The sequence below is a fragment of the Leptopilina heterotoma genome, unplaced genomic scaffold (assembly GCF_015476425.1).
Source record: "Leptopilina heterotoma isolate Lh14 unplaced genomic scaffold, ASM1547642v1 Lhet_6, whole genome shotgun sequence".
NCBI classification, from domain to species: Eukaryota; Metazoa; Arthropoda; class Insecta; order Hymenoptera; family Figitidae; genus Leptopilina; species Leptopilina heterotoma.
In genome coordinates, this window is record NW_025111137.1 from 3,607,796 (window position 1) to 3,631,046 (window position 23,251).

The window sequence follows — 23,251 nt, forward strand, 5'->3', positions numbered from 1 at the left end:
TGACCTAAATTTTGAGGGTAGAGGGAATTGTTTGTCGCAATTTTTGACCTGTAGGTTAAAACTGCCCTTAAATTTGACCTAAATTTTGAGGGCAGAGCGATAAGTTTATCAATTTTTGACTTTTAAGTCAAAACTACCCTTAAAATTGACTTAAATTTTGAGGGCATATCGGTTAGTTTGTCAATTTTTTACCAGTAGGTTAAATCTGCCCTTAAAATTGACATAAATTTTGAAGGCTAAGGGATTAGTTTGTCAATTTTTGACCTGTAGGTTAAAACTGCTCTTAAAATTGACCTGAATTTAGGTCAAATGTAACTTGTTTCTGACTATGGGCCTACCTTAACAGTGGGCCAACCTTGACTATGTTCCCTCTACTATAAGGAGCCCTTAGAAATCCTAACTCTGCGGCGGCGGCAAAATGTTTTTATATAATAGGGATATATATATATATTTAAAAAATAAAATTTTATTATACAGTAATATAATCCTGAATAAAAAGAAGTATGATTATTAATTCGTCTTCATGTAAGGAATAAGATTTTATTGAATAAAGTACAGGATTATACTGAATCAAAAAATTAGATTTATTTTTCATATAAACAAATCAGAATAAGATTTTATTATACAGTAACCTAAAGTAATGCTCTTTTTATTATTAAACAATTTCTTACTTAATATATTCATCTTTAAGTTTTCATCAATTAGCAATTTATCGTTGAACAAAGCATTTGTGTAATTCAGTTTACCATGTAATTCGAGACTCTTCTTTAATAGGTATTCAGCATTGTGTTTGATCGATTCCATGCATGATTTAATTATTATTATTATTACTTTATTATATTATTAATTGAATAAATAAATATAAATAAATAAATGAATAATACTTAAATAAATACAATGACATAAAACTGATTAAATACTTTTATTGTTATTAAAATAAGATGTTTTCTAAAATATCTCACTAAAATCTAAGATGCTTTATAGGTTTTAGCAGTGATAAAGATATTTTTTCCATCTTAGAAAAGTAAGTTACTTCGGCAAGTTTTTAAAAGTAACTTTAATTATGTTTCTGGCGCAATAAGATGTTTAGCGATAAGTTAGTTGTGAATTATAAGATTAAAAGAATATAAGTTACTAAAAACTAAGATGCATAAAGTGTTTTACATATTAGCCAATAGTTAACCTCAAAACTTTTTCCACAAAAAATATGCTGAAAATGTGTACGAAGATACTTTTAACATCTTAAATTAAGATATTTCAAATAACTAAAAAGTGTCTTCCAAAACATTTTAGAAATGATTACCAAAACATCTTAAATTAAGATACTTTTGTTTGCAATGATATTGTGCCATAATGAGGCTAAGTAGTCTCGAATGTCATCAAAATACTGATTCACTCCGCTTTTCCTAAAACTCTTATCACATTTCTCTCGCTACTCTTCATAATCGCTGATACTTACACAGGCATACACACAATAGGAAGATCTTACATTTTTGAGAATTTGTTCAAAAATAAAATTAGTATCTTTAAGTTATGTTAAGATTTACAATAAATATTCATAATACATATTTACAATATACGTTTTACATTTGGGCCTCAAAAATATCCATGGTAACCCAGAAATTACACTCTCTTCCTGAGTCAAAATTTCTGAATTGGGACACCTAAAACAAACTTTTTAAATTTGCATTATGTCTGTACATAATATGATGCAGTTATAATGCAAATTCAAAAAGTTTGTAGAATGTGAACGTCACGAATCAATGACAAGTAAATGAAGAAGTGACATTCAGTTACGTTCTGTACGTTCCAACTTTCCTCAATATGGATAGACCCAATAAATATTAAATAGTTAAGCAAAGTTTGTAATAGAGTGTCCTGCGAATAATATGTTTTAATTTACGAGTCATCGACTTGAAGATATATTAATAGAAGCAAACTTGTAAACTTATATTATTATTGAAAAGTGGAAAAATCGTAAACAAGATATTTTGGTGCAAACTTTTCCTTATTCATCACATACTCTGAATTATTTTCTTCCCAAAGATTCTCAACAACAAACATTGATTTTCCATAAACTGGAGAAACTGAAAAAAAATTATTTTTGCATCTTTAATAATGAGAACATTAGTAAAAAAATTTATTTTATTAAAAACGTATAACTTACTTGTCATTAATGAAGAGTTTATAGATGATAAATAATTTTCTAGCGGTACAGTTCCTATCACAATGGGAGTAGAAATTTTCAAATTTCTGCTAAGCCTAAAATTAACCAGAAAAAAATAATGTAATAAGTAAAGGTTTTTTATTGCAAAACTACATACGTAACAGACGCTTTTCGCACGAAAATTGAAATAATAAATTGTTGAAGCTGTTTCATTGAATGTCCAATTAGAATATTTTCACGATAGGAATTTTCTAACTTTGCAATATATGAAGATTATATTCATGATAATGTTATGTCTCAGAACGAAACTAAACATAACCCAAATTATATATGTTACGTACAAAGTACATAACAGCTATTTCTTTATTAATATCTTATTATCGCTACAGAAGTTTAGACAGAAATTTGTCGAATGCGTATTCTTTTCATATTACATTATATTGCATATATAAATTGCTCACAAATTTATAACCAATATTAATGCTCTATTCTTGTTTTAAAATTTATACAGTACACATATTTTATAATTTAAAAAGCAAAATATAATTCCATTTGAGAAATAATTAAATGTATGGCATCCACTGACTCCGCTGACCATGGATTCCTTATGTTACGGTCACATATACAAGAGTTACCGTGAGATCTAAAACGTCAGCAAAAATGAAACGTCCAATGGGCCCACGAGTTTTCCCTACTCCTACTCCTAAATTTTTGTTTTCCCCACCTTGACAAAGAAGGTAAGGGTTAGAGGCTTGTCGCGAAATTTCAATTATTGCAGTACGACTTCTTGCTTCTTGAAGACACCTCTCCTGGGTCTAACCTGGCAAGTGTTTTGGGACAGAGAAAATTCGCGATTCGCCCGTCCGCGACCCGGAACCTGAATTTCTCGTTGAAATTTAGGGCAGACGTTTGGTAAAAAGTGGATCCGCAGTGAGTTTTTACACTATTGTGTGAGACGGCCGGTTGCATAGATATTGCCCGCGTCCACTCGCCTACAGGTGCAATTTCACAACTTAAAGAAAATTGCGCGAATCTGACGTCGCGATTTTCTGTAAGAATAAAAAGAAAAGAATTTTTGCCTGACGGAGGTTTTGTGATTCGAAAGAGGAACAGCTCCGCCGGTAGTTTGTAAGTAAATAAGTATTGTTTCAATTTACATATTCTAACACACACACATTTTCTATTTGTGACACACTATAACCATTCTGTATTCAAAAGGTATTTGCTATTTAAAAATAAATCATGTATTCATAAAAATCAATTTCTTTACTTACCTAACTAAAACTAAAATTCAAATCATTTTAAAAATAGTGCATTTAACGAATCAGTAGGCAACTTTTAAAAGTAGGATAACGTCCCCACAAAATTAAACAGAATAATTAAACATTCTGGCAGCTTGGTGCCTCCCTAAATCAAGATAAAGGGCCATCTCAAAAGCCTAATTAATAAATTTATTTCTGGTTTGTAACAATATATATTTAAATTGTCCGGCATCGGTGATTCAAACCTGATTTATTTATAGAGCGGAAGACTTTGATATTAAGGGACAGGTTTGAAGAAAGAGTAACTGTTAAATTTAAATTAAATTATGAAAGTTTTTATTTGAATCTTTTATAAATTACAATTCGAATCAGAGAGAAAGAGTAGATCCAGACGACTTCAGGGATACTGAAAAGAAACCTCCTACAGTGTGAATTATTTTTGAAACATCCAAAGTGAAAAATCGATGTAAAGTAGATAAAACACCCATCAGCCTCGGAGTGACCAAGTTATTTATTTGACGTTGATGTCGAAAAAATGCAGTCCTTAGAAAAATAGGAATGTGCCTCATAGTAGAAATTATCTCTTTGAATGAATTTGAGTAGGACGAGACTCGAAGAAGGCACTTGGTACTTCAAGAGGTTTTCTGGACTGGAGTCGAAGAACAAACTCGATGACAGTACACAATTAGTTAACTTGTTCGCGGTTGCTGGACTGACACGAAGAACGCTAGTTCTACCTAAAATTGCGACAGGCTTATTTTAATGTGTTACATTTAAAAAATAAATTTCCGATCGCTTAAATATTCAAATCGGACATTCTAAGAAACGGCTCCACCAATTATTTTAATTTTTTGAAATAGCTTCTATTTACGTATACAGTTTTGCAGTAAAAAAGAAATTTTACCAGTCTAACAATAAATCTCGGCCAACGAATTGATAGGTTTTTCTTTTCTAATATTTTAAGACTTACATTCTGTCGACTTCAGCTTCAAGTTCAATTGCATATTCAATTGAAATTATGCTGCAGTTCATGCCAATATTTGATGGAGGAGTGGGAGGAATGTAAAAGTTATGAATAAATTGAAATACATCTTCCTCATATTTATTTTTTTTAGTGTCAATAATGGACATATTAACTTTCTTTTTCATTGGATAGGAAGAACTTCCTGATTGTAAGTATGTTCCATACTAAAATCAAAATAATTTTTCTGTATTATAGTTGGTTTTAAATATTCGGATATGAATATTTGCATAATCTTCATAATAAAAATATTGGGCAGCGGTCCACAAAGAATATCTCTGTGCCTTTTGGGAATTTATTTAAAAAATTTTTAATTGACACTATAAATACCAAATATTTACCATTTCTAGTTTTAGTTTTATATGATTAACTTCCACGCCAGATTGATTATCTACATTGACCGTTATAGGAATTATTTGACCTGGAACATATCCTCGAAATGGTAACGATAGAGTTACAATCAATGGAGGTGAACTTGAAAAAATTCCAAAGGTTTTTGTTTCTTCTATGAATACTTGACCCTTGAAAATGTTTCATATTGACAGTTTATATTTGCATGTTGAATAAGTATTAATAGATTGATCTCAAGTCACAAAAGAGATATAAAATTATGTAAAAGTTAAATATTTTGTATGAACCAATTATTTATACTTACTCTCGCAATAGGATCAGTATTAAGATCATATTCAGTTACAACCGTAAAAGGAGCTTCTGTCTCATTATCAAATTTCCATGGGCGATCGATAATAGCTTTAACAATATATCGAACATGTGCTTCATTATTTACTAATTTTAATTCATAACTCGTTGGTAAATTTGTAGGCAAGACATATTCGAATAAAAATATGTGTTCACCTTCAGTTAATTCCATTTCATCTAAAAAGAATAAATTTATTTTAAAATCATCAATTAAAATACTAATATTATATTAGGTACTGTATTATATTATTTAATAATATTATTTATATTATTAATAATCTTTAAGTAGGATATTTGACATCTTCTAAGAATTTATTTATACATATTGTCACCTTTAGTCATTTTAACCTCTAATTGACCTAAATGTTTCACAATAGAACCGTCATGTAATTGCAACACAGTGTCGGTTTTACCCAATTTAAATCTGAAAAAATTTTCGGGACATATTGATTTTTGAACAATCGACCGATTTACATCGGAGTGAGTCGATTTCTGCATGGAACTTAATGTCATTAACAAAAAAGTCAGTTTAAAGGAATCTAATTTGGGATAAGGATAAGTTAATGAGCCTACTAATGTTTTGAGAGAATAATTTATTTAAAAATCAACGCTTCCAGTAGTTCCCGTATAGAAACCTGTAAGTGTCTTGTCCGATGAGTGTTACTAAAAACCCCTCCGTGCGCTCCAGTTTCGTAACATTATTTGCACGATTGTATAAAAATTAAAAAAAAACCAAAGAACAACTAGAGACTTCTACATTCTAAATGTCAGTGTTAATATCCAATTTATCACAAATATATTCTAAATCAACATTTTTAACAAAAATCTTCCGACAATAGAAGTAAGAAACAGAGAGTAGCAAGTAAGCAATATGAGTGGATTTTTAAAAGTATTTAGATTAGATTTACATACGTAAAAGACTCCTACTATGAATTGAGTACGAAACAATTGTACACAAAGTTAAGAAAATTAGGTTTACCTGATTGTCCTCCAACAACGTAAAACTTCGATGAAAAGTATGTTTCATGGCCTCGAATTTGTTTACTTCCATTACCCGAAGGTTGAATCCAACGAGTAAAAGCTTTTCCGCTTATTTTTACCTTCATACCTTAACAAATCAAAAAATGCATAAATAATCTACTATCGTTTTCTAGGCGAAAGTTTAATTTTTTTCATTATCACATGTACATTTAAGTATTTAAACGATTTTTAACGTCATAGATATGAATAAATATAATTAACCACTAATAAATTACAAGACAATTTTAATCCATTTTGATTCATTTGTATTTCTAGTAAAGTAATTAATTACTTATATTTTGTTCTATAAGTATACAGTCAGGTTTCCAAACTGTAACATTTGAAACTGCAACAAACTTTGAAATGTAACAACTAGTTACACCCACATGCCTTAGAAATATTAAAAAGTGGAAAAACAATCAACGTAAAGTTCTACAGACCCCCTAAAAATTCACAGAAAAGTTATAAAGTCAAAGTCAGGGTAAGAAATTCCGAAAAAATATAATTATTTTTTTGTCTTCATAACATGATATCTCGCTTCCTACACGGAAAAAAAAGTTCACGAATCTCTCGTGAACTAGTATATCACTTTTGGATGGGACTCAAAATTTCCATTCACTTTTGATTAGAAATGGCGAACGTCAACGAAAAACTGAAACAAAGTTAATGAATTTTTGATGAACTGTGTTAAGGATGAGTAGTTCGTCAAAAGTAGAGGTACAAGTTCACGAAAAAATCGTAATGCGCATCAAATATGGCTGATCAAGCATTCATCATTCAGTCGGTGTCATCGGTGTTTACATTCAGGAAAATTCTTTGATGAAAGTTATTATTTAGAATCAGTGTTTTTTATTACTTAGTGAATATTTTTGTTTGCTAATTTTCTTTGTGAAACAAATAATTCATAAAATGAATTAAAAGTTTCGATAAGGGACTTTTTCTACTTTGCACGGTCCTGAGTTTTACAGCAGACAAAGCTAATCGTTTCGTTTGTCGAAGGACAGTGTATCCAGATTTAGCCGTGGCGGTTAGTTGTTAGAACGAGTGTTTTAGGGTATAGGTACTAGGTTCGAATCCCGTGAAGCGAATTTTCAAGAATTTTGTGTCCCATCCAAAAGTGATATACTAGTTCACGAGAGATTCGTGAACTTTTTTTCCGTGTATTTATGCAATACAACTTAAAATAGTGACATTTCATTTGAAATTTAATAAGCTTTCCAATGCAATTTAAAAAAAGCATTTAGCTTCATTTTTAACGGAGTTATCACTCTTTCTGTGCGGGTGTGTTTTTTAATAGCTCGAGATGTTAGCGTTCGCACAATTTTCGTCGGTAGTGTATGTTGCTAAGGAAATGATACTTTAAAAATAAAAATTTGACCTTAAAAAATTAATTGATTTTTATTCATTTCTGTTTGTAAAATGTTGCTATAGAAACAATATTCTTTAAATAAAAATTGACCTTCACATGTATATTAGTTCTCATTTCTTTCCCTTTTTAAGGAATGTTGTTTTTTAAAAAATATTTTAACGTTTAGAAGCCATCAGAATACGTCATCGTGGTAAGATAATTAGTTATACTAGAGGATGTATTCAAATCACAATTGAAAATAACATTATTACAATTTTGTACCTAGGTATAAATACTGCCTTTAAAATTTGTGCCAAATGAGACATTTAGTGGTCTATAAACCACACCAATTATAACATTATTAAAATGTGAATGTATCTTTTGAAATAAAAATTCTGTAGCCGGGAATGATCCTCCATAACTCATAGATACTATTTTAAATAGTTTTAATTTCTAAGACCTGATCTTTCTTAATTCGTACTCTCTGTACGATTATAATAAACGTTCAATTTTCTTTTCATTTCTTATTGTAATAATTAGTAATTCTTTATTCTTAAATTTTAATCAATTTTAAATATCCCGCCTGAAATCTGATTTGCCGAATGCGAAAAATGAGGTGTGAACGGTCAAATGTTTCTGCATGCATGCATCATGCAGATGCATTAGATCGTGTGACTGTACCCTAAAATTTATGTACAAAAGTAAAAAAGCCTTAAGACGCTCTCACAGCTCTGCATGAATGCCCATGCATGCATAGTTGTCATGGTAACACATGAGAGTAAATAAGTCAGAAAATTCAAATTTCATGTTTTTTCTCTCTTATTCTAATGCAGGCAGTTGCTATGGCAACACATGCTGAAATTAACGCAACGCAGTCATTCGCAGACAAACGCAGTGTTTTGGGAACCTATTGGAGAAAGGCCTTTGAAGACGACCATTCTGGCAGAAGTACATTTTGGCGCAATATAGTTGTGAACAGGCCTTTACATATCATGACAAAAAACATAACCAACAAATTTATATCTCTTTCTCGTTGGACCACGCTGTGAGCGAGTACTGTTGAATGTTAATGTTGTTGTAAAATATTTATATGTAGAAATTACCGTTGCTAAAATAGTAAAAAATTAAAGTTACCGTTGATTCAGAAAGTTCAAATTGAGGCTCCCAATTCAAGAACCGGTCGGACGCTCGGACGACACGCGCAACTGCCAGTCAGTGAGCAGTGAGCGCCTCTGGGCCACTCACTGCTACCCGACTGGTACTAGCGCGTGTCTTCCGAGCGTCCGACCGGTTCTTGAATTGGGAGCCTCAATTACCGTTGTTGAAAAAAGTTGAATATTAAAGTTACTGTTGCTGAAAAAAATTCAAAATTACCGTTGCTGAAAAAAGTTAAAAGTCGCTGTCGCTTAAAAAAGTAAAGTTGCCGTTGCTGGAAAAGGTAAGGAAGTAACTTAATTAGATTAATTAATTAATTAATTTCACGAAAAAAAGTAACAATTCTTAAAGAAAAGAAAAATTTATATAAATGGAGAAAAAAATAATTTCGAAGGAACATTAGGGTTATAATTTTCTTATATTACAAAAAAACAGATTCGCCTATCTAAAATTCCGTAAAATTAACTTTGGCTCCAAACTGAAGCAACATTTTCACAATCTGTTGAAAACCATTTCTTGCTGTAATGTGCAATAAAAGCACTCACTTAAATATACATAAATTAATTTAACAATTTTATCAAATTTTATACATCCTGTTTATAAATTAAAACATTCTTTTTTTAATTTCATCAATGTTTTATTTCTTTCTTTTTGAAAATAGGACATAGTTCGATTCACGTCCAACGTTGTAACCTTACAAATTTTTGTAAAATTACAACGTAAAACACGTCACTTTATCTTAAATTGTTTAGTTTCTTCCTACGTTCAACATTGTCAGTTTACAGATATTCTGTAGCCCTACAATTAATTAGTAAATTCTCAAAAAATCAAATTTTACAGTGCACTGTAAAAAAGATTTTTTGAAAATTTACTAATTAATTGCAAGGTTACAAGAAAAAAAATCCTTTTTTACAGTGCACTGTTTTATTTTTTTCATTTATTTCAGAGAAGATGAGCGATTCAGATTCAGGGATGGATGACAACGACTTTCTGCCGGAACTACAAAGATTCGTTCCGTTTGTATACGAACCCATGGCTCAAGTTAATGACGAAGTATATCATCCTCCTGATGGTCAGCGCAGTGCTAACATAGACAATCCTTGTCCGGAGGTCCAATTTGCCATCGAAGATAAACCATCATCTTCTTCTACTAGAACTTCAAAATTTGATTCGGAAAATATTAAAATAATTAAAGAAAATGTTGATAAAGGTGTACCTGTTTTTGCAGGTACACTTAAATATTCCGCCCTTGTTCATAGACTTATGCTTCAATTGTAAACAATACGGGCATTTCCATAATTTTTGTACAAATCCCTTCTTTTTTGTTAAGATGTGCTACAGATGTGGTAAGAAGGGACATATTTCTATCACATGTACGCAGAAATTCGAAAGAATTTCCAAATTACCAAGTTACCGTCGTACAAAAACTGCTGTAAATAGTAAGGTACAAGAAATTGCTGAAAGAATGTTTCCTCATTATGAGGACAATGAAACAAATTCTGATGATGGTTATAACGAAGAACAGGATTGTAAAGGTCGCAATTTAAACAGTTCGGACATGCTATATCTCCAAGATAAAAAGGTTTATACGCGAAAGTCTTTAGCAGACGAAAAGAACGATAGGGCCTATGACATAGCTTCAACGAAAATTAAAGAAATCTTGTACAAACATTCCCGATTCACGAAAAAGGCCGCTCCTTCAAAGCGTCTCTTGCGTAAAAATAATAATAAATGTTTTAACTGCGGCCGATACGGGCATAAACGGCAAATGTGTAAACGAAGGCAAGTATAGAAATATTGCTATTCATGCGGACTAAAAAATTCCTCAAGACTAAATTGCATCAACTGCAAATCTCAATACAAATTTATTAAAGATTAAGCATAGAAAGTTACCGTTAAACATTTATTAAAAATACAAGTACGTTATAATTGTTATAATTTAATTTGTTAATTAAATTTTTTAATTTTTCAATAAAATTTTTTAATTTCTTAATTTAATTTGTTATAATTTAATCCTGACATCATATATAAAAAAAAATATCAAATTTATTATTATTATTTTCTGACATTAAAATTAGGGCTGTCCCTTTAAAAGTCTATTCAGGGAGCACATTCAAGTCATTTGCGCCCCTAGAGATAAATGTAGCTCAATAATTGACGGATTCACACTCTCTGTAAACCTGTAGAATTTGTACTAATTATACAGATTTACAAATTCTGACTCTGACTCTGACTCTGACAATTATTGAGCTACATTTATCTCTAGAGGTTGGCAAGACTTCAGAGTGTTCCTCGAACAGATTATCAAAGAGACTGATGAATTTTATTGAGAGGAAAAAATTTTTTTTCTTCATTCTAGCACCAGACTCAGGAGATTGAAGAAAATTGACAATTGGAAAAATTTTGAATTCGAATTTATTTTCTGGCATTAAAATTAGGGCTGTCCCTTTAAAAGTCTATTCAGGGAGCACATTCAAGTCATTTGCGCCCCTAGAAATAAATGTAGCTCAATAATTGACGGAGTCACACTCTCTGGAAACCTGTAGAATTTGTACTAATTATACAGATTTACAGATTCTGACTCTGACAATTATTGAGCTACATTTATCTCTAGGGGCGCAAATGACTTGAATGAGCTCCCTGAATAGACTTTTAAAGGGACAGCCTTAATTTTAATGCCAGAAAATAAATTCGAATTCAAAATTTCTCCAATTGTCAATTTTCCTCGATCTCCTGAGTCTGGTGCTAAAATGAAGAAACAAACAAAATGTAGCTCAATTACTTTTAATTAATTAATTAGTCTAATTAGGCATCATTGAGCTGTCTATGGGGGTCAGATATTATTCATTTTATTTACTGAATACGATGTAAAAAGAATTATTATTTAAATACATCCAGATAGTAAAAAGTTGTTTCCTAAATGCTACTCGCATATCGCATATAAAATATGCCATCGATAGATCAAAAGTTTTGCATAACTGCGTACAGTGTACCGCTATTTGCTAAGTGCATAAAATTTACATAACTAGCTTGAATGATAACGTTGGTAACAGGATGTTTTTTCGGGAGAAGGACATAATGTCGCTGATCAAATGGTACAGATGCTCTCTTGATCTTTCCTCTAACTCTCAGTAGTCCTTCTTCAATAATAATGGGGCTAAGTCTTCTTAATTTTGAGGCATACGGTAAAACTTTATTCTTAGTCCCAGGGAGCTGTGTTTTCTCTTCCTTCTTTTTACGAAACGCACACAATACACCAACACACGGATCATTTTTTGCTATGATGAAAAACGAACCCAAAAATTCGCCCATGATTTCGTTTGTTTTGCGGTTAGTACAATATTTTTCTTGACTTTAAGAAGATTTCAACAATCTAGAATATGATTTGGCCAGTGATCTTCTGACCTTTAAAGCAACTCTGAACCGTTTTTTACAACTTGTTGTGGGTATTTAATATATATATATATATATATATATATATATATATATTTTATTATATATTTTTTTTTTATTTTTATATTTTTTTTTATATTTTTTTTTTATTATATATATATATATATATATATATTTATTCATTTTAATATATATATTTATACCTCTGGATACTGCATCAGCACTATCTTCGGAAGCAACGTGACCCCACATCTCCATGCTGGATGAACTCTGAATTACAAACACTCTACTCGCTACGAATGTATTCCATAAATGAGGCGGGGATCTGATCCAACTTAAAGCAATCGTCGAGTCTGACCAAATTCTCATCTACCTGTCGACGTAATGATTAATTGACGGTCGTTAGTAGTTTGGTGAACAATACTGCAGATCTGAGTTCCAATTTGGGTACTGTCATTGTGTGCACAGGTACAGCTCGTGATATTGCACACAAAAGTACTGTCCAATGATCTTTGAATGCGGTATCGAATAATTCTAATTAAACCAATATTTCATTATACACTGAGAGACGAGCACTCATCTCTTAGGAGTTCTGAATCACGTGGTGAAATCATTTATTCATCTTGAAGATTCTTGTTCAGAAAAATTCTTTAAGCATAACCACAATTAAAAATCTTTTCAAATAGTTTAAAACAATTTCACCAACAAAAACTAAAAATGATGCACAATATCCAGTAAGTAAAATATACATCAAAGGTATCAATATAGATGACGAAAGCTCTGTTTGATTTATTGAACTGTCGATCTCTCTCACCAAGTTATCAGACTGTTTCATCCAATATTTTATTACGCCTGATTCTAACAGCACACTTATAATTTTATTAAACTCATTTACAAAAGGTGATGCTGCTTCTAAAATCATCCCTTGTGGAAGAAAATGGAAAGTTTCATCAACGATTTTTAACCTCGTTGTTTCTTGTGAATTTTTATACTTTTGAATATAGAATTCCGCCATTGTTTGTCTTAAGAAACATGTGACATTTCTGTATTCAATTAACATTTGTACACATTCCTCTTCAATTGTTATATTCAAAGATTTTTTCAGTAAATCTCTAATAACTGGATCTTTATTATTAGATAATAAAACTACATACTGTTGTCTCATCATTGGCGTCAGATCTGTGCTATTCAACTTTCCTAAGGTATCTATGATTTCCATTGGACCCATTGTTGTTGTCGCATATAGTACAATTGCAAAAATCGAAGATGAAAATATCATGAATGCGATTAACATGAACATAAAGGCGGACTTCTCTCGTGTATTTTGAGGCTCTTTAGGAACAGTTAATCCAAGAATTAGTCTTAATATGTAGTCATAGGACCATAGATGTTTATCAAAGTTCATAATTGATGTAAAGGCCTTAACAATTAAGATGAGAACAAGAAAGTAGATCCAGGATAATTTATAATATACACTCCAATTTAAACTCTCATTTTTAAGTTCTGGTATTAAAGCACAGAAACGATCAAAATCAATAACTCTCGTTCTTGAAAAAGTTCTTTTCTCACTGAACAAAACCCAGTTTGTAATGTACCGAATTTCTTTCTTTAATAACTGGCTTATAAGACTAGGATTGCTATTCTTACCAATTCGGATAACACTAATCAGTGATTCTTCCTTAAGTGGAACTTCCGCTATTGTGAAATTCATTATTTCTTCAAATTCACGAGTTATTTTTACAAACACTCCAGATATTTTAACAGGATATCCAGTAGAATTTCTCTTTACAAAGACAAATGGAGGAAAATTAATTGTTCCCGCTTTCATTTCAAAGCCATTCATGTTTTGCAATTTATTGACAAAGATCTTGAGTTTTTTATTGGTATAATTTTTTACTTTGTAAACATTTGTAAAAGGATTGTATCGATGAATTTTAACATGTTCTGATCGAGTTGAATCTAAAGAAATACTATTCGTTTCATTTTGATGAATTGAAAGGATTGTAAAATCCAAAAAGTCATTTAACCACATATGGTAAAGAAAATTTCTGTATCTTAGTTGTTCATTGCTGCCAAAGATTATCGTCAAGCATTTAGTCCGCGTTTTATTGGAATGCAAGAAAATTAGAAATTTTGATAAGTCAACAAATTTTGAAAATTTTTTGTTCTTGAGTGAGAGCATTGTTAAAACAAATGTTGTTGACTGTAAATCTTTGAATTGTGCATTGTTAGACATTTTCTTTGCATACTGTAATGTAGCGTTATTCAAACTTATTATATTGAGTGGAAGAAATTGCATTTTTTGAATGTCATTGATAATTGTGTGCATTAAAGTGTTGTTGTCATTATCAACAATTAATAATATTTGTGAAGCTTTTAAATCTTCCTTTATGTACGTTACCAAATTATTAAACCAGAAGCAATTGGAATACTCAGTTTTTGACGACACTGACAGATTTAGAAGAAATATTACAAATGCAAAATTTTGTATATTCATTTTGTAATTGACTTATTTTATATGAATTTGAAGTAATATTTCTTTTAATAATTTTTTTAAACAAATTTTTGTTTTATATTTATTTCTTATTGCAGAAAATAAGAAAATACCACTGAATACTTCAAGAAATTTTTCAAAGGAACTACCTTTTTTCAGCAGTATTATGTTAGTGGATTGAAAAATATTTTTGTACTGAACTTAATTAATGTTAAAAAAACTAACATACATTTTCTCTAATTATTTCTTTCTTTTTTAAATAGTATTGCATGACCTTTGCTTATCTTATTGTTATCATATTGAAATATCTTGACTAGCTTTTACTTTGTAAACAATTTAAAAATCAATGATTGCTTAACGTTGTATAAATTTTTTAAATATTGTTTGTGTCTAAAATTCAAAACCAGTAATTATTAAATTTTTACCCGTTATTGGAATTAACAACTAGAGACTTAGCTGTTGTTGAAGTTAAATACTTAAAAAAGAACGTCAATAGAAGGGAAATTTATTGTAGTATCCTCCCCCTATTTTCTGGGAACGGGGGATAAACCCGCGCCACCTAGAGAGGTGGAGAATTTGTGTAGATTACTGTCAACGGTAATTAATGGTGGAACTCTTGTTTGAAAGGACATAGGCAAACAGTAAGAAAGCTTTTCAATAAAGATGCTTGTAATTCTTATAAGAAAGAGGTAGAGAAGGCATGGTATATTATCCGGAAGAGTTTTCGCGAAGGAATCGACAGAGTAGAAGCATTAAGTCTGAAACGCTATTTCAATGGTCAAAATTAAAATTGTTAAAAATTATTATAAATAAAAATAAATTATGAATTTATAAATTAATATTGAATGGAAATTAAAAATAGAATAAAATTGAGAGAATGAGAAATGAAATTTCAACTAAATTTAAAGTGTGAGAAATTCAAAATAAGGTCAATAGAGTACAAATGTACTGGGATATTAGAAAACCTATGGAAATAGCACAGCTGATTCAAGGCCAAGGTTAAGAAAGAGAAGAGAAAATTTAATATTTAAAAAGTATAAAATTGATTAGAAATTTGAATAAATATTAAAAAAGTAAATTATAAAAAATTAACACAATGTTAATTTTCTATTTAACATGTATATTTTGTTTTATATAAATAGTACTAATTTTATTAATTAAATTATTTAATAATAATATGTTGGAATAAATAAAGTAAGGGTAAAATTTGTATCAATAAATAGATAAAAATTAATAGATATTGTTAACAAAATATAAAATGATTATAAATTTATTATTTAAAGAATTATTTAAATTTAAAGAAATAAAATAAATTTATAGAGAAAAGTGATTGACAGCTATACAATGGCATTGTTCTCGGGAAAACGTTAGACACGTTGGCGACCAGAAAGAGAGAAAATATATTTATATCCTCATTTTGAAATTTGAATACTATTGACGAGAAAAATTAGACGCTTTTCAAAAAGCAAAGAGAGGGATAAAATTGGCGGTAAGAAATGCATGGCAAAACTAAGCGTCCCTAAAGGGTAGGGGAAAGTTTTGAATTTCAGTCAATCAAAGGAAAGAGTTTTACGTAGACTAATATAGTTTTTGAATTTTATACAAGAATTGTAAATTTGGGGGTTGATCATGACTATATAAACTCTGAAAATGGAAGCGTCGCTATCTCATTTCTATTCTGACACTTGAAAGGGTAAGCATGAACACTTATCATACAAGTACATTTAATAATATTATATACTTGTAATATTCAGGAGTTCGTTGTTCTGCAACTTACAACCTGTTATTATAGGATATAATTGTAACAATTACATATACAATATTATAATCTGGAAATATTCAGGAGTTCGTTGTTCTGCAACTTACAACCTGTTATTGAAAGTTATAATTATTAACATTTAACATAAATACATTACAAATCGTAGAAATTTTACAGGAATTTGTTGTTTTACAACTTATAACTTGTTAATTTCAAAATTATTTACAAAATCAAGCCCTGGAATTAAAATTTGAGGAACTCGCTGAATTCTTTTTAACTTTTAACCTTAGTTTTGATTCCTAAAGGGGTAACAAAAGCAAATCGTAAGTTTATTGAATATTCTTATGAGCTGTGTTCATATAGTAATAGTCTATATCGATGTGGCAGTTTAAAAGATTCAATAAATATTGATCCTAATACTCCAAAATTATTATTTATAATAGGAAATAATTAATACATTTGTATTAATTATTTAGTTAATTTTCAGAGAAATAAATAGATTTCTTTAAGTAAATTAAAGTAATGTTGAGCATTTTTCGATATTATAATTTATAATATCTAAAATAAATCAATAATTGCATGGTTTATGTTTATGAAGAATATTTATTTGTATAAAGCTGTTTTTTGTTGTTCAATAATCCACATTTTTTATTTATTTAAAAAAGCGAAGCTTTTCATCCATACACGATGGATCTCATCAGGCATTTCATTCACTGCAAACATGATAACTGTCAGTACTCAACAATAAATAAAAACTTTACAAAAAATACATATAAAGTGAAAATGAAAACGTATAAAAATATTTTAATATAATTTAACATTGTATCTTTAGAGGCTAAATATTAATAACAAATTTAAAAAGTTTTTCTACATAACCTCAAACTTACATTTGTGGATTACTTCCTTTACATACAGATTTTATACATCTCAAACATAAAAATTAAAAATAAAAACAGAAAAATACATCATGTTTTGTTTAGAGATGAGCGTTTGAAATTTCAAACTCAGAGCCATGGTTGAACGTTGAAAATAGATAGAAAAAGGAAATGCTCCACATTACCTATAGTGTATACTTTACGGGATCTAATTTATCATCATGAATCACAAAAGTGGGAAAATACCTTATCATACATAGTGTGAATGTCAAAAAAGGCGCGTAATTTAAAAAAGTCAAACCACTATGCGTTCATAATGAGAGAGTGAACAGCTTTATATTAATTATTGAAATCCAAAAATAACGAACATCATATATAAATATTTATTTGGTCAGAAAATAGTTAATTTAGGGAATAGGGAAAACTTGACCTTGTAATTATAGGCAGGATTTATAAAATTTTATTATTAAATTTTATTTAAATTTTTGTTTATAGATTTGTAATAAAGGAGAAATTAAATAATTACCGATCTTAAGTGAAAAGGAAATACATTCTAAGGTGAATGAACTTTGTTATTTATTTTGTTTTATTTTGTTAATATTGAGTCAATTTATGTGAAACATAGCAACCGAACTTACAAAATTATTTATATATAAAAACTATTTCATAAGAAAAGATTTCTTTATAGTTAAAAAATTGTGTTAATTATTATAATTTAACTTTAATTTGTTAATTTATTATTTTATATATTTATCCTACGAACAGAAGATAAAAAAATTATCTTATTTAGTAGTGGATAAATTAGAAAGAATAAAAAGCTGAATTACCGAATAATTATTGGAGCAGATTCCTCTAATTTGGTTACAAAGCGACAAATGTTCTCAAAAATAAAATATAATATTTAATTAAAGAGAAATTTAGATTACATAATTTCATTCATAAAATCTATTACTATATGTTGCTAAAACAGATCTTATCAGTTGATATAGTTTGACGCGTGCCTCATTGTCAAAGGATCTTTAAATTTGGGAAACAATGTCCTTTTAAATTCAACAATAACATTCTTTCTATTATATCAAACATATGATATAAGAATGAGAATTGTCAAATACGTAAGTGTGAGATAATTCTCATGTTTGAAACACGTAGGTTTTCAGTATATCACCGTGCAGTAGGCTATTAAATCAAAATAAAGGAAAAATATATAGATATATACTTCCCTCGGTCTGTTAACCAATATACGCATGTTTCAAGTCTTTACAAGATTCTTGCTAGAGATCCAATGGCCAAATTAACTACCATTAAATTTCTAAATGACCAACTTGCTAAAGACAAAATGGAGTATCTAAAGTATATAATGGAAGTAAACTTCCCGGACTTTCGAGAGAGATTGGAGAATGGAAGTAATGTAGGAACTAGCAGGGCCCGAGGAAATCGTGAACACTGAAAACTACCATATAAAGGGGTGACTCCGGAAGTGATTGATTGGGCAATAATCTCTTTCGAACCGTATAAAGCCTCGGGGAGACTTCAGACCAATCAGTTTAACTTCTATTATATTTAAAGCTATTTAGAGAAACTGGTGGATAATCGTATTAGACAGGAATGTCTGAAGGATTATTCTCTTTATATAGAGCCGGTTTCTCCGTAAAAATAGTACTATATATTGGAGTAGTAAGAGTAGAGGACTATGCGCGGCTGGCACTTTTCTCGACATTGAGGGTGCCTTCTCTAACACCTCAAGCAACTTTATCTGTAGGGCAACCACAAATCAAGGTGTGCCCGAGCCGTTAATTAAGTAGATCGATAGCATGCTACGCGAAAGGGCCCTAAAAGCAGAATATGGTAAGGCAAGAGTAACAGCCCTCGACTCAAAAGGGTGCCCACAAGAAAGAGTTCTTTCTCCTTTTTGTGATCCATTGTAGCATAGCAGGTGAGTTGCTTAGGAATCTCAATAGCCAGGTGTTAAAGGGAAAGGAAGGGTTTGAGCAGAATAATTAATTGAGAACAAAATATTATAAAATCCTTTTATTTGAAACAGAAACATATTGAAACACGGTACAATTACATATAACAATGATTAACAATTTCAGGCGAGACCGACGGATCTGAGACAGTGGCGAAACTAAGAATTGGGGGCCCGCAAAAAGCACAAGGAGCCCATGTAAGGATATTGTTATTTAAAATGTAATAAATTTATGTAAACAAATCTTTTAACCTGTACCTGTCATGTACAGAAAAAAATTATTTTCAAACCAATAATATAAAACTTAAACAGTATAATAGGCTTTTTAAGATTAAATTTTGAATATTCAATTCAAGCAAATTTTTAATTATGTTTATAACCTTAATCAGGGCCCCTCCAGCTGAAAAGGCTTCTCGCTTTGCGGGTTCCAGCGGGGATGTAGTTACGCCACTGATCTGAGATCAAAATAAAACTAAAGGGGGATCTCAGGGGTCGGTGCGCTCAAAGAGAAGAAATGAAAAATCATGCAGCTGAACGGATCTCATAAGAAAGCTGCATGATAATATCTGGCTGCATCAGATGATTTTAAAACCCAGATGTCTAAACGCGGTGCTTGTTTGGTGGTCCAGAACTCAACTTATAACTATAAAAGAGGTATGACAGGGGCTATGAGGACCACGCCGATTTCGGAATTTATCGAAAAACTGTCTGCATCAGAAAGTCGTCAATTGATTTTCATGACGATTGAAATAGTTTATTTGACATTTATTCCCTTAAAAAATGATTAGAATTTATCTAAGTATCCTTGAGAAATCTGCGGTTATTTTTTTGTTATTAGGCTTTGAAAAGGGTTAAATTTCTTGAAGAAGTTGATCACAACAGAACTGAATAATATGCTTTTACTTATAATATATAATAATATAACTAGGTATATTAAAGCTTTCCAAAAAGAAATTAATCATTTATCTTCAAAATTTGCAGAAGTCACGATTCTGCATAATTACCATATTTATTAATGCAAATTAAGGCGTACTTGCGTTTGCGAAGGCAAAAAATAGGCCCCACTTTAATGTTTATTTTCACAGTTATGTTCATAAATAATAAAGTTTATTATTGCAATTCAATTATTTTTAATACAATTTTAAATAAATTCCTCAATAATATTAATTATTTTGCAAGAATTTAATTACATTTCACAAATAATGAAATTGTTCGCTTAAATTCAAATATTTTTAAAAACTACTATTTTAATAAAATGTGTTAAATGCTTTCAATTACATTTAAAAAATGTAAGAATTTATTAAATACATTAATGTTTATCAAAAATGAATCCTCATAAAAAGTTTTATCAACAAATTGTTAAATAATTGAATTTTTTCGCCAAATTTTAATAAAATTTTCAATTCAACTTTTTGAGGAATTCCACTTAGACTGTAATAAAAATAATTTATTTATCTCATACGGAATAAAAAGAAACCTGGACCAGGTTGTAAAAGCTGCTAAAAGGATAAATATAAGCCAAGATCCCATTTTTGGATACATATTTTCTTTTTCAACGCCGCACCCCCATACTAGTTCATCCTTTACTTCATCTACGCCAAACGCCAATGCTGCGTCATTACGTCAACGTCCTTGACACATCTAGCGTGCTCGTATTCGTCTTCTTTAACAACAGCTGATGGCACATGAGAAGAAACACAATTGTCTACGGCCAGTTTAAAGATCAATTTAGAAAAAACATCAATAGTTACATAAAACGTAACTATAAACGTAAATTCCTAAACATTTCAGCCCTTATAACGTTAGACGAAGGTGTCAATTATTCTGCTGCCGTGAAAAGTCCTGATCCTACTTGTCAAAAACTAAAAAAGATACTGTGGGCTATGGGACTTCAGCCTCAGACAATTCAAATTATATGTTTTTCTCTCTTACCCAGTAAAAAAAAGGTATTGAGTGGAGCGTTTAGGAATTGAGTGAAGCTCTGTGCCAATACGGATTCGAATAAAAACCGTATTGGGACGTTTGACTCAATCTTTTTCTCATCCGCCGAATACGGTTTTATTTTAGCATTAAAATTAAAATCAGAAGCAGAGTACACATTATAAATTGAAAGCACAATTGTCCTGGAATGTAAAAATGCCGATTTCGATAAGAAACAGTGAATATTGGTTAAAAATTTGTAAAAGTAAAGTTTGACAAGCGCGACAGAATTTACCATGTAAATGAATGAAGTGGTAAGTTTAAATGGACTAAAAGAAATTTACTGTTGCCGACAGAAAGTTCCTAGAGAATTGTGGTAAATTCAAATGGAGAAAACAAAGCAATGAAATTTCATTGTTTTGTTAATTTATCACAATTCTTTAGGAACTTTATGTCGGTAACCGTAGATTTCTTTTAGTTCATTTAAACTTACCACTTCATTTATTCACATGGTAAATTCATTGGTGCTTGTCAAACCAATTTTTAACAAATATTCACTGTTTTTTATCGAAATCGGCATTTTTACATTCCAGGACAATTGTGCTTTCAATTTATAATGAGTACTCTGCTCATGTGATTTTAATTTTAATGCTAAAATAAGACCGTATTTGGCGGATGAGAAAAAGATTGAGTCAAACGTCCCAATACGGTTTTTACTCGAATCCGTATTGGCTCAGAGCTTCACTCAATTCCTAAACGCTTCACTCAATACCTTTTTTTACTGGGTACTCTAGTTGTTCCACCAAAGCTGTGAGTGCGTCTTAATACCACAGATGAGAAACAGCCTAACTGGAAGTTTATTAGGGAAAATAACTATTATGAGCAATTCTTATTCTGTTAAATAACAATTCGTCAAGCTGTAAATTAGTAGACTTAAATATTAGAAAAAGTTGATGTTATTAATTAGACCTGTAACTAATTAGATTTTCTTTTCTTGCAGAGAATGGAATTATGGACCTCTTTGGAACAAAATGAAGTCGTTGTTTCCAATAGGTTAAAGAGAAACCTGTACCAGGTTGTAAAAGCTGCTAAAAGGATGAATATAAGCCAAGATCCCATTTCTGGATACATGTTTTTTTCTTCAACGCCGCACCCCCATACTTGTTCATCCTTTACTTCATCTACGCCAAACGCCAATGCTGCGTCATTACTTCAACGTCCTCGACACATCCAGCGTGCTCGTATTCGTCTTCTTCAACAACAGCCGATGGCACATGAGAAGAACCACAATTGTCTATGGCCAGTTTAAAGATCAATTTATAAAAAACATCAATAGTTACATAAAATGTAACTATAAACGTAAATTCTTAAACATTTCGGACCTCATAACGTTAGACGAAGGTGGCAATTATTTTGCTGCCGTGAAATGTTCCTGCTTGTCAAAAACTAAAAAAGATACAAATGAGTGAAACGCGCCGGATGACGTCGAATTTTTATACGCATATGGACAAGCATAAGCTAAAACGTAACACGAGTTCAGCATTGAAGTTGGCGACATTGCTCGAAGAGAAGGAGGACGACAGTGAAGATGGGTCAAATGAAGATGACTTAACCATCAGGAGATGTTAGTTGTAAACTATTTTAGAAAATTGTGATTTTTTGACAAATTTATAAACATATTTTCATTATGAATTTATTTTGAAGTATTTTAGTTAATATCTTAATATTTTAATTTTAGTTATAATTTTTTAATTTTTATTATATTCCTTATACATATTTTAGTACTTTATGTATGAATGGACACTGCCAATATAAATGTTATAAATAAATATTTTGATGTAATTTGACTTCAGAAGTCAATGCCTCAATATCTCAAAACGAGAAAGAGCTAAAGGCTTCAATTTTTTTTAAATTGTAGGTCTCTCCGTGGGACATAAAATGAAAGTATTTTTAACAAGATTTATAAAGTTTAACTATATATTTTTTGCATTTTTCATTTGGTAAAAAAAAGTTTTTTGTCCGTAACTTTAAAAAAATGTTAAGACACCTATACATATTTTCTTTAGTTTTAAAAATATAATTTTTTTAACATTCTTGTTTAATAACTTATGTGTAATTATTAAACTATAATATACATTTAAATTTTTCGCTTTGATTAAGTATTATAATTTA

At 30.2% G+C, this 23,251-nt stretch overlaps 2 protein-coding genes across 5 annotated transcripts in view; one reads left to right on the top strand and one right to left on the bottom strand.

The window, feature by feature from the left end:
* Positions 1–653: 653 nt before the first annotated feature.
* LOC122509207 (arrestin domain-containing protein 17-like) overlaps positions 654–23,251 on the bottom strand; it is a 61,331-nt gene continuing 38,733 nt past the window's right edge. For 2 of the 3 annotated variants that reach the window (XM_043623063.1, XM_043623064.1), the window contains exons 2-7: positions 6,129–6,257; positions 5,106–5,326; positions 4,792–4,971; positions 4,400–4,617; positions 2,168–2,262; positions 654–2,087 (exon numbers count right to left, since the gene is read on the bottom strand). In XM_043623063.1, the coding sequence (XP_043478998.1) occupies positions 1,957–2,087; positions 2,168–2,262; positions 4,400–4,617; positions 4,792–4,971; positions 5,106–5,326; positions 6,129–6,257 (974 nt within the window). In that variant the 3' untranslated portion in view covers positions 654–1,956. Of the gene's footprint in view, positions 2,088–2,167; positions 2,263–3,565; positions 4,167–4,399; positions 4,618–4,791; positions 4,972–5,105; positions 5,327–6,128; positions 6,258–23,251 lie in introns of those variants that run through there. The other variant, XM_043623065.1, reaches the window with a different exon arrangement.
* Positions 2,308–23,032, top strand: LOC122509209. Of its 2 annotated transcripts, XM_043623066.1 has the most exons (4): positions 2,308–3,295; positions 19,287–19,357; positions 19,549–19,813; positions 22,080–23,032. In XM_043623066.1, the coding sequence occupies exons 3-4, from the start codon at positions 19,739–19,741 to the stop codon at positions 22,386–22,388; spliced, it is 384 nt and encodes a 127-aa protein (XP_043479001.1). In that variant the 5' UTR covers positions 2,308–3,295; positions 19,287–19,357; positions 19,549–19,738; the 3' UTR covers positions 22,389–23,032. The 2 variants fall into 2 exon arrangements, 1 of the variants encoding a protein (XP_043479001.1); XR_006302328.1 differs by lacking the exons at positions 19,287–19,357; positions 19,549–19,813.

Bases quoted from the DNA above. Each gene is read 5' to 3' on its own strand.
- LOC122509209 (XM_043623066.1), top strand. From the start codon at position 19,739: ATGATTTTAAAACCCAGATGTCTAAACGCGGTGCTTGTTTGGTGGTCC. The intron at 19,814-22,079 runs GTATGACAGGGG...CTTTTCTTGCAG, and splicing joins AACTTATAACTATAAAAGAG to AGAATGGAATTATGGACCTC.